At 46.6% G+C, this 12787-nt stretch overlaps 1 protein-coding gene across 1 annotated transcript in view; it reads left to right on the forward strand.

Annotated features, from left to right (window-relative positions):
• LOC135399697 (uncharacterized) overlaps nt 1-12787 on the forward strand; it is a 65096-nt gene that overhangs the window by 14020 nt on the left and 38289 nt on the right. The window contains exons 3-6 of the mRNA XM_064631429.1: nt 2642-2713; nt 2797-2991; nt 7096-7303; nt 10203-10365. Of these exons, the coding sequence (XP_064487499.1) occupies nt 7185-7303; nt 10203-10365 (282 nt within the window). The 5' untranslated portion in view covers nt 2642-2713; nt 2797-2991; nt 7096-7184. The remainder of the gene's footprint in view (nt 1-2641; nt 2714-2796; nt 2992-7095; nt 7304-10202; nt 10366-12787) is intronic.

Here is a 12787-nt window from a genome sequence, read left to right on the forward strand (position 1 = left end):
ATTTCTGCAAACTGTTCTGCCGACTGACGCCACGGAAAACAGCAGGACGCCGTGCCGGTCGTGATATAATGAAACTATGCTGAAACGGCCGAGACGCTACAGGCACATGCGCGTAGAAAATGCGATTTCAAAAGATTGTCGACCAATCATTGGAGGAAGGAAACACAGGAGCGGCCCTTCCAACTTTTTGCCATTGGGACGGGCGTGCCAGCCTTCGCATTGCATTCTTGGATGCTCCTGTCTACCATGTGACCGCTCACGTAACCCCAAGAGCATGCGCAGGCCAGCTCCCAAAGCAGACGACGGGAGTCGTGATTGTCTTGCAGTTCAGACATCCGCATTGTGATGAATGCCGCGCGTCCAGTTTTATTTGTGTGTGTTCGGGGGTTTACTCTTGGTCACGAACCGGTCTTGGTGGACCAGTCACGGTCTGGAGGACAATCACGCAGGTCTAGAAACATCATTCGTGGCAGCAACGTTTGTGTGACGACGTGGCCACGTTTTGTGTGTTTGTTGCTGAAGTGGTACAGTGAAAAAGGCGCAGAAATAACTGGTTCCTAAAAGATGTACCTCAGTATTTGGTCGGGTATTACTGTCCACAGATGAACATTCAATGTTGTCGATTCTCATTGTTGTTCGAAGTTGGCACACGTGAAATGAATGCGTTTCTGTTGTTCCTGGTCACGGTTGAAGGTGAGCTGGACTTTTGAAAAGTGAAGGCGTATATTTTCCAACAGGGGACACCATGTGCACATGTCGACAAGGAAGCTGGGTGTGGTATCGGCGAGGCATCGTCATGATGGCTCGAGGCGCGTGCAATAAAAGGTTTGGGAATGGAACGATGGAGTCAGGCTGCGTAACTGGGCTCTGCCCTGTACATTCGGTGTAAGACACCACACCATATTTTGGCGACGAGCGGGAACTACTTACAACCCAGGCAACCCGCTACTATGGCAATGGGACGCATCCCCTCCTAAGCCTTCATCCCTGCGTTGCATATATTTTACTCGTGCTACTTGCTCGCGCGCTCGCCGTTCCCGACTTCTCATACTTTATGGTCCGAAACAGTCCTTCCAGGGTAAGAAGTTCATGAGAAGTAGGATGCCCATTGAGATTAGCCAGCAAGCTCATTTTTTGCCATCACAAGGAATGCTCAAGGTGACAGCTTAAATGAGCCCAGGGGTCACAATACTGAAACGCTTATTGTCTTTCTCATGTGTGTCATCCAGTGAAGCTCTTTCTCAACAATTTTATATTTCAAGCATGTTCCACTCTCCGCCCGTACTGGCATGACCAATACAACATGTTCCAATCCAAATAATGGTATAGGAGGAACCTCGCGGTGGACACATGACTGGAAAATGAATTTTTCTGAATTGAAATGCCTTCAGTCGTTCGAGCGCTCGAACACGCCGCTTCCACATTTTTGTCTTTCCAGACGATAGATTAGGAGACTGTGATAAGCGTGGACGCGCGACCGAATGCGAGCTGGAACTCCGCGCTCAGGTACCAAAATAACATCTTGTTATTTTGGTTTCGTCTCTGGTCACCCTCTCCCATTTCGGAGTCAATCAAATCTTCCGTACCTCCTGAAGAGAATATCCGTCATATATGCAACTTAGCTGGGACACTCTGTAACACACAACTTGACTCGATGGAAACAGGCGTGCTAAAAAACATTCAGTTCCTTGACTTCAGTTCGATTCGTTCAGGGAGTCTTGGAGCTGTAAAAAAATGTGGATCTGGTTCCATGGGCTGTATCTCCCTCTGCGACTGAATTTTGTAGTTTTTCGGCGGAGATGGCATTGTTGCAGCGAACAGCGCCTCCAGGTCAAGAGAGACTAGGTCATGAGTGGAGAAAAAAAAACAAAAAAAAAACTGCTTACCGTTGTTGACCTCAGTCACGTGAACAGAGACAAGGGAGAGACAAGCCTATGGTGTAGTAGACATATCCGCCACCTACTGCATACGGTAACACAGTAAATAAGCAAAGAATTCACGTGATGCGTCGTTCCGTCAGACCAGGTTTTGTGAAAGGTTTTGTACATTCGGTCGGATGAACTTTCGCGCATGGCGAACAGGAGCGGTGGTACAGGCTTTTGAAGGGGCAGTGAGGCGACATTTAACATCACTCGAAATCCTAGCTAGTCTGTCAAGCTGTCCTCCAGGAGTCACCATGCAAAATATATTCGCTCGGAGTAAGCCGCAGACGGCCAAGACGATGCGCTCGTGACGTGGTGAAGGCTCCGTGCTTTGTTTCTTTGTTTTTTCTTCGCTGCTGACGCTCCACTTCTACATGCATCAGCTGTGCTGCTGTACGTCACTGGTGACGTAAGGGGAGTAGCATACGTCACGACGTCCTCTTTTTCTGCGATGTGCTTTTTCTGCGATTTTTCAAATGTGTGCGGAACAGAGCCCTCGCGCTCGCTCGCGGTAACCTACTCGTCGTTCTTTGGCTTCATTGGCTGGACAACACTCTGCACCGAAGAACGAAAAACCTTGGGAGTCACCTCTGTGCTCCTTTAAATTATTTCTGAACAGATTGTAGATATTGTACAACAACCAAGGGTCCAGTAAAATGCGAAAGAAGTGTGTTTGATGGGATTGAATGACCACTGAGTGTATTTGATGCAATTCGCAGCTTCAGGTTCTAAGCCGGATCCTACACCCGATTCTGAACTGGATTACCCTATCAATCCTGTTCCTCTCCCAGGTATGTACCTATTAATGATTTTCAGGCGCAGCAAGCTAGTGCATATGACTGAATGTGTTAATGTCCTTGCACGATCGGCACAGCACCGACAAGTACAACGACTACGACGACAACAACGACTACAACGACCACAACGACAACAACGACAACAACGACTACGACGACAACAACGACTACGACGACAACAACGACTACGACGACAACAACGACTACAACGACAACAACGACTACAACGACAACGACTACAACGACAACCACAACCAAGCTGCCACGTCCAAGTAAACGAGTCAAACTATTTCTTTAGAGTTTTCTTTTCTTTGTTTCTTTTTTCAATGCGCCTGACCGGGAATTTTTGGGAGAGCTAGGTGATTTCCTGAAATACGTTAAACCATCCTGGCAGTATACTTATCCTACGTACCGAAGTACGAAGTTCCTTACCGTACCGTAACGAAGAGTCTTCTATTTGATCGCTTCTGTACTGGAGTACACAAGCGAGCAAATGGAAAATTCTTCGTGCATGAGCGGTAGCTTTGAAACTCATTAATTCCATCCACCACCCTGACCGCAGTGGCGTTGGAAGTGGGCCCTAGACATAGCACTACATCCTTCTCCCTGGCACACGCACCTAAAGCAGCTCATTTCTTAAACTGAGCTTGTGTCGTCAATATACTAACGAATCGATCAAATCTCGGTGTTTCTGTACTGCGATTTATGGCCAGGACCGTGATGCCAGTAAAACTTATGTCCATCTGCACTCGTAAGTTAGTTTTCATATTTCATCCTTTATGAAATCCTTCCTTCGTCAGTAAGATAGCGCAATAAACTGGTCTTCTTAACGTTAAAGGTCCTGTAAAGAACCAGGTGTCGGAGCGTGCATGAAGTTCTTAGGATACAAATTCATCAATGGAAATCATACCGAGTATAAGCCGGGCGTGTATCATTTGAGGCCACGCGATCCACCCATGCCAGCTGGTTAGTTTTATTGATTGGGGGGGGGGGTATTTTGAGGTAGGCATCTTGCAAGTAGACAAAATTGCAATCTTATACATAATATTCGTTGGAAGACCGAGGTACGAGGTTGGCTCAGCCCAGAGCTTCAACACGTGCACCACACTTAAAACCACCACCGTACTTCACCGTATAACACCTCCTCGCCAACCATCATCCCGAATGACACCGTTCGTCTCGCCCCTTGATTTGTTGAAAACGGCGGTGTGCTCCAGGACATAACTGTCACAAAAAGAAATGCGTAACGCGTACCGTTTTCAACAAATTAGACGACAGAGGGGTGTCATTAGGGATGATGGTTGGTTAGAGGAGCGTTCTCTGTGGTGAACACCGTAATGTAAAAACTTGAGTCTTGACTCCAGACTCAGGAGTTCAACCGCCAGCTAGCCTGCATCTACACAATTTGGTCTGTGGTGAAGTTCTGTAAAAATAGTGTGCGAACGCCCCCCCCCCCCCCCTCCACACACACACACGCACAGATCCCCCGAGGAAGTTGAAATAATGTACCGATAAACCTACACTCTTAAAAATGAACTTCACCACATAGCACGCTCCCAGCCAACCACCACCCCGAATGACAACGTTCTCGCCCCTGATTTGTTGAAAACGGGAGGAGGAGCCTATTTTGTGCCGTGCATAATGGTACGCCTAATGAAAGCAATAGCCAGGTCGAGGCGCTCGATAGTCTACTCCACAGCATTGTGTTATGGCTATACAGGGTGTTTATTTTTATTCCTTACAGAATTTTTATTAAACTAGCGGAACAAAATAGATGGAGCTGTTGCAGTTGAGTAATATGGCCCTGTGAACATTCACTCGAAGAAAGTTTCACTCGAAGAAAGTTCACTCGAAGAAAGTATGCAACTACAAGATCACTAATTCACAAACTCTTTATTTCGGGGATTTTCTTTAATTGCGGGCAAAAGCGAGATAACAGAAAAGCAGATGAAGCCATTCCATGTTTAAAAATCCCTGAAACGCATACGTATGTTGAAATATCCATCGCTGAATTTCGCTATGCAAATGAGCCGAAACAAGAACTACGCATCTTTCGAGAGCAGAAATGGAGCGACCTTCGCCATATCTAGGTCCGACAGCGGTCTATCTGGTCAACAGATTAGCTCCTACACTCTTGAAAATGAACTTCACCACATATCATACCTTCTGCTCCACGAATCACGCTCCAAGCCAACCATCGTCTCGAGTGACATCTTTCTTTCACATGATTTGTTGAAAACGGGGGCGTACGCCTTTTCTTGACAATTTACATTTCTGCATAAGTGTCACAAAAAGGCGTGCGCCTTCCGTTTTCTACAAATCAAGGTAGGGAACGATGTCACTCGGCATGATGGTTGGCTAGGAGCGTGCTATGTGGTGAAGTCCATGTGTACACCAATCAGCTCCATCGCTCCAAAGCACGTGACCCTCTCACGTGGATCTTGTCACAATTTCTGCGCTCGTGTGCGAAGCTCATGCGTCGGCTCATTTGCATAGGGAATTTCAGCGATGGACATTTAAGCAGAGGTGCGCGTTAAGGGGATGTCTTTCAACGAGGAATAGCTCCCGTTCTGTTGAGTTTAAATTAAAGAGTGAATTAGTGAATTTTAGGTAACTAGTGATCCTGTAGTTACATACTTTCTTAGAGAGAATGTTCGCCTGGCTATATCACTCAACTGCAAAAACGGCATCTATTTTGCTCTGCTAGTTTTTAATGAAAATTCTGTAACGAATAAAAATAAGCCTCCTGTATACCAAGGTAACGGACGAGCAGTGATGAAGATTTTCAAGCTCCGCCAATTGTTTATTGTCGTAACTAAAATGTCATTTCTGGACATGTTAGACTTGCGGTGCCCATAAGTAAGAGTAATTGGAGTACATTTACACATAAGGTGTCAGCCTATAGTGTGGCGGCATGCTGCGGATAATTCCGACCACCTGGGGTTCCTTTGACGTGCTCCAGAAAACTCGGACACACGGTGCTAGAAACGATGTCTACCTCCCCCACATCACTACCGAGTCCTCGGCCAGGGTCAAACCAGCGATCTTGAGCTCAGCAAGCCAACACGTTACCGAATGAACCACAGAGGCCGGCCTGCGCTCTACTAATCACACGCGCTCGAATAGATTCTAGGTCAAAAGAAATCCGTGCGGGTGTAGAGAAATTGAACAAATTTCTCAACACGTTTTATGACGCACGGAATATTGCATGAAAACTGTGCATTTAGTGGACATCACTGATAACTAAGGGGACCATGAAATGCTTTTGGCGAATTGCGAGTACTCTGCCGGAAACGGTCCTCATGATCCCTCGCTATCATGCACACATCGACTTTTAACCATATTCATTGCACCGGGGGCGCAATTACCACGCAAAAGCAGCAGGGCATGATCGCAGGATACATCCCTTCGGAGTGGTCTTACGTCATCAACATCACTCCTCTCAACGTCCACTCCTCAGCATTGTCAGCGACCGGGAGCACAGACCCCCCCTTGAAACTGAAGCAGGTCAGGCGTGGCGAAGTTTGCACAAGCTTGCAGATTTGGCAATTTTCTCGCAAAAGACCGTCCGCGAATCGACAACATCCGCTGTGACTGACGTCACGTGCATTGTGCCTCGTAGGCGGGTCGTTGCAGCCACCGTTCGTGGCCACGGTTAATATCGAACATTTTCGCTACTTCAACGATTTTCAACTTCATATTTCACAGGATGAATACTCTACACTCTTCAAAATGAACTTCACCGCATTGCACGCTCCAGCCAACCATCATCTCGAATGATAGTTATCTGCCCTGATTTGTTGAAAACTGTGAAAACATTTCTGTGACACTTATGAACTTCATAAGTGTCACAAAAGGGCGTGCGCCCCCCATTTTCAACAAATCAGAGCAGATAACTAGTATATCACCCGAGATGATGGTTAGCTAGGAGCGTGCTATACGGTGAAGTTCATTTTTAAGAGTGTAGTACAGAGGAACAAGTTGAAATGCCCCCACTTCGGCAGATTGACGAACAGCAGGTCATGCGTGCTTGTTTTGGTTCGACAGGGCCATGAAATTGTAGGAACATGGGAGCGGCGTGAAAGTTAAAAGCGCTTCTGCTGATTTCTTCCACACGGAGCTCATCGCTGCCAAAGCTGTTCCAAAAGCCGTCACCAGGCAGGGCGGTGGAACGACGGCAGAACAACTGAAAATGAACACGACTCGTATAATTCGGGACGTCTGGTCACTTCATAACGAATCACATTAATGGTCATGATGAAGTATGTCAGTATTGTTAGGTCAATCCAATTAGTTCTCACTGTTTCTGAGTTTATACGCGAAATGTGTCATATTGTTTATGAACTAACTACCCGATACATCATCTTCCCTTGCAGTCCTTCGGTTAGTTGACCATTCTCTGATCTGCCAACTGACGGATCACACGGACGTAAATACTATACTTCCCGAGGACGGCGTCTGTGACATGCTATATATGGATGTGAGCGTCGAACACTTATTAGTGGGATCAACATCACTGGAGAAGTACTACAAAGAATCTCAACAGAAACCAAACACCCTCTACGGATTGAGCATCAGTACATAGTAAGACCTTGCACCACCCAGAACGCTCGTTATAAAACGCATGGAGCCTAACGGCCCTCCTCCGTGTGGTTTGTATAACGCTTCTTTATATACAGGGTGTCCCAGAAAACGTGTCATTGAATTATAATAAAAAAACTACGCCACCTAGAATCATGCGGTCAACAGCATTTGTTCTTATTAGGTTTTTGCCCCCTCCTAATGTGAATGTCATGCACTCCAAGTTTAATTATGTAAATATTTGCGAACTGAACTCGGAAATTTGCCAAGTAAAGGTCACTTTTTTACCCCACCAATATGAAGAGCGTGCCGAATTCGCTCAAATTCATCATAATTCACAGTGATATTCACGAGCTATCCCATCGGAAAAAATAGCCGAATATCATGCTTTTCGGAGCACCGGACCATAGCGCGCGATGACTTTTTGAGCGCAATCGCTCTCAGTGCGACGAAAGGAGGTTCCGAAGCCAGCCCACAGAGTGATAGTAAAAAAAGAAACAGTTCCTAAAATTGGGAGAGGGAAAGCATTATCCCAGCGAAAGTCGGACGTGATAAGCCGTTCCTGTTTTATCTCTTTCTGCGATGTCGGGGGGGGCTGGGTTTCCAACCTCCTTTCGTCGGACTGACTAAGATTGCGCTGAAAAATGCATCGTGCGCTATTCTGTGCGACCTCCGTAGAGCATGATGTTCGGCTATTTTTTTCCGATGGGATAGCTCCTGAATACCCCTGTCAATTATCATTAATTTGACTAAATTAGTCACGCTCTTCACATTGGCGGCGTAAAAAAGTAACCTTTACTAGGCAAATTTCCGACTTAAGCTCGCAAAAATTTACATAATTAAACGTACGTTACACGACATTCACATGAGGAGGTGGCAAAAACCCAGTAAGAACAAATGCCATTGACCGCATGACTCTAAGTGGTGTAGTTTTTCATTATAATTCAGTGACACGTTTCCTGGGACACCCTGTATATACAGGGTGTTTCAAAAAACGTGTCATTCGGACTTTATAGAAAAACGGGGCGTCGGAAAAATACGGGGTAAACGGCATTTGTGTGGCAACTGAATTTGCCATCTTGCAAAAATATTTTCATTTGATTTTAATTAAAATAAATTGAATTTCTTTAATTGAACTCCAAAATTTTCCAAGTCAACCTAACGTTATTTTTACAGAATTAGAGAGCTCGTAGCGAACTTTGTCAGATCCACCAAGAAATCCGCTCGATATTGCAAATGGAACTGCCCAAAAAAAAAGTCCCGAAATTGAGGCTTCAAAGTTTCGGGTATTCAACGGCGCACGAAATCAGACGCAAAGATTCGTGGAGAGGAGGACTTGCTCCTGCCCCCATGAAAGATAGAAGGTCGAAAAAAAAAAAAGAACAGGGCGGGAAAAAAGAGGCGGAATCATTTTTGTTTGCCGCTTATCAACGTATGGTGGAATGTCACCCGCCTTGTTATCGGCGCGTCTTGTGCTGCACGCCGGTCCGGCGATAAACTGTTCTTCATGGGGGCAGGGACATGTCCTGCCCTCCGCGCATCTTTTTGACTGATTTGGTGCGCTGTTGAATACCCGAAACTCTGAAGCCTCAACTTCTGGACTTTTTTTGGGGAGTTCCCTTTGCAATATCGATCGGATTTCTTGGTGGTTCTGACTAAGTTCGCTACGGGCTCTCTAATTCTGTAAAAAAAATGTGAGGTTGACTTGGGAAATTTTGAAGTTCAATTAAAGAAATTCAATTTCTTTTAATTAAAATAAAATGAAAATATTTTTACAAGATGGCAAATTCAGTTGCCACACAAGTGCCGTTTACCCCGTATTTTTCCGTCGCCCCGTTTTTTTATAAAATCCGAATGACACGTTTTTTGAAACACCCTGTATATATATAGGTTAAAGAGGTTAATATATCACACGGCTACGAAGCTGAATAAAAGTGAAATAATAATACGTGGACGACAGACAGGATCTGACGAAGACAGTGCTACTGTCGAAACGTCGACCGTTCTTTTAAACGTTTCATAGCTAGCATATTATAATCTCTATGTTAAATTACCCATTAAATAAATTAACTTTCCTGTAACCTGTCGTCCACGTCTTATTATTTTACTTATATGTATATATATATATATAATGAATGGGTGAAAAGCCATTAAAGGAACAAGTAAATGACACTAGACGTATTTGAAATTCAAAATTACAGATTAAGATGGCTTCCATGGCTGCACGCACAGAAACAGACACTCATGGAACGATGCGACAGCACCAGAGGACACGTGTTTCGCCGTGTTTGCGGGTAGTCAGCTCTGGGTAGCTGCGCATCATTCGGAATTTGCAAACCAGGGGTCACTCAGCGAGCGATATACACCTGGGAGGGTGACTGAGCACTCCTCAGTGCCACAGTGCAAGCCAGTGAATTATAATGCCAGAAAAAAGGCCATTAAAGGAACAAGTAAATGACACTAGACGTGTTTGAAATTCAAAATTACAGATTAAGATGGCTTCTCTGCATGCAGATGGTTTCCCTGCGTGCAGCCATAGCAGTGCGTAGCCATTTTGAATTTCAAACACGTCTAGTGTCATTTACTTGTTCCTTTAGCGGCTTTTTCTCTCATTATATATATGTATGTATATATACATCTGTGTGTGTGTGTGTGTGTATAACCGAAGAAAAAGAAATGTCATGAAATGATCACGCGAGTTCGCCGTAACTATCGGGCTGGTCTCGTCGTCCTTTCTTGAACACAGGGCGCATTCGAAAACATTCGAAGTTGCTCGAATATCACCCCACAATTTTTCATCGCACATTCCTTCGTTCGCTTAGCATTTTTGCGTTTGCATTTACTTTCAACGCTTGAAACATCAACATTTACTTTATATTTGCTTGTATTTGTGTAATTCCAGCGAACTGACGCATACTGAGGCTAGCAGCGTTGTACAACTCAGTCTCGCGACGGACCGTCTGCGTACCGGGTGGGAAAACTGGGTTCGCCACTACGGAGCGAACATCGAACTGGATACAAAATTCGGGGACAAGTTTATAAGACTCACCAACAGCTGGCTGGAAGTAAGTTGTTTCGACTGCATCTTTATCCGTATAGCTTCCTCCTCTTGGAGGATCATCCTCTCGACTAAATTGTCCCGAGGAGTCTCCTGTCTACCGGTTGTAAACAAACCGCGTGGACTATGCTTAGTCGGCGTATTGACCCACTCGCACTTCTTACGGATTGTGACTCAGAAACCTTGAGTCACTAAATAAGCTTCGCTTCAGAGTATCGACACTGAGATCCAAGGGAGAACAAGAGCGCCATCTTGTTTTCGCACCACTCCGGCACCATCCCCTTTTGACGACCAAAAATGGCTAACATAATGCTCGCTGCGTGATAGAGAAGCGTGTACGATTGTTGGAAAGGGCGCCTTGAGGATGTCGAGGTGAGCTCAGGCCGTGAACCTGGATGAGCTGCTTTTAAGAGAAATGAACATTTTACCCGCGCACGATAAATGGCATCGTGCGCTAAAGTGCGCTCTGAACTGCGTGTGGCCAGGCTCCCACAGCTCACCATAGAGCCCATAGTTTGAGATAATTCACGCAACACTGGGCATGTAACCAATGAAACTGAACTATGATGCTTACATTCGGCCAATCAGGAGTCTCCCAGCTTGGCTCGCCTTACGGCCCGGTCCTGGCTACCATCGGCTCTTACTGGTTTTCATGTCGAACATCTTCTGGATTACCGATCCAGGGCCGGTACTCCAGAAGATGTGGGTTCGAGTCCTACAGCTGGCTAACCTTTTCAGTGACTTTCATCTTTCATCGTTACTTTCTTAGGCAAGTTGAGGCCTTGTATGTGATTGTTCCTTCTATGTTGTTCCAGCCTCAGAACATCAGTTCTCCACGTTCAACATTTGCCGCATGCGTCGATCCCTCTCGTATGAATGTGTGTACGAGTGCGCAAAAATGTAAGAGTGAAAGGAGGATGAGTGAAAGAGAGTGACTGGTTTGTCCCTTCAGATGACTCACCCTGGAAGTCGCTGAGAAGGCGTGTTAGCTTAGCTCAATTGGTAGAGCCCTGGACCGGTAATCCAAAAGATGTGGGTTCGAGTCCTACAGCTGGCTAACCTTTTCAGTGACTTTCATCTTTCATCGTTACTTTCTTAGGCAACTTGAGGCCTTGTATGTGATTGTCCCTTCTATGTTGCTCGCCTCAGAACATCAGTTCTCCATGTTCTCCACGGTTGATATCCCAAGCCACCTTGGCCCAATATTGGGCCAATATATTTTGCGCCTTGGGATGCCTTAGTCGTATACCTGGTTGCAAAAATGTTACCGAACTTCTATTGAGACATCTTTCGTAAACATGTCATGAGCTAGAACAGCGAAAAATAAGGCATTTTGAAGCGTGTACATATGAACCGCGTAGGAAAGGGCTGGCCACAGGGGAAAACATCGTTTCACGGTTTAGATACGCTTTTGTGGCACCCCATGTAGCGCATCGTCTTCATCCTCTGCATTCTCATCGGTATCGTCCGCTCGACAACCGCGCGAGCGCGGGAATTAAACATTCATTCTCATCCCGACCTTCCTTGGAATCAGTTGTCTCTTCTTTGTGGTCCTGACACTACAACTGGTGACCCGAACCGAACATTCCCTGCTTACCAATGCTTCCGACTCCCGGAGGCTCCCAGGGCACCGACGTCTCGGGCTCCACTATCGCTCGGGTTGGCGTCCGCCTTTCCCCGTTTTTCGCCGCTCATCCGGACCTATGGTTCCAGATGGCCGACAGCCAATTCGCCTTAGCCAGCGTCACTCAACAGACCACCAAATTTCATCATATCGTCAGCAACCTGCCACCAGAAATCGCGATCGAGGTCATGGATATTTTGACTGCTCCGCCCACGCCCAACCCATACGACGTTCTTCGTAAGGCTGTCACGGACCGAATAATGGCCTCGGAGCGCGAGCGTTTGCGACGACTGCTCTCGGCCGAAGAACTGGGCGATCGCAAGCCTAGCCAATTGCTCCGCCACATGCAGAGCCTTCTAGGTACGCGGCTTCCAACCTTTGATCAATCACTCCTCAAGGAACTTTTCCTTAACCGGCTGCCTCCCCAGACTCGTATGGTGCTCGCGGCCCTGCCCGACTCTACCCTCGAGGCCCTCGCTGATGTCGCAGACAGAATAACCGAGGTATCGCGAGACAGTATTGCTCATATTCCGACTACGACTTCCCCTACGCTTGCTCCTGCGCCCATCCCTGTGGTACCGGAAGTTCCCCCCTCGGGACAGGATTCCGTTACACAGCTTCGCGAGGAAGTTCAAGAGCTGCGTCACCTCATCGAAGAACGTCTCACGTGTAGGGTTTCCCAAGATCCTCGCCCTCGCCCCCCGTCCGCTCAGCGAACTTTCCGCCCTCGATTTAGGAGCCCTCGCCGCTCCCGCTCGCCATCCCCTGCGTCGAGGCGCCCCCCCCCCCCCCCCCCCCGCTGACT

This window comes from Ornithodoros turicata, chromosome 7 (assembly GCF_037126465.1).
Source record: "Ornithodoros turicata isolate Travis chromosome 7, ASM3712646v1, whole genome shotgun sequence".
NCBI lineage: Eukaryota > Metazoa > Arthropoda > Arachnida > Ixodida > Argasidae > Ornithodoros > Ornithodoros turicata.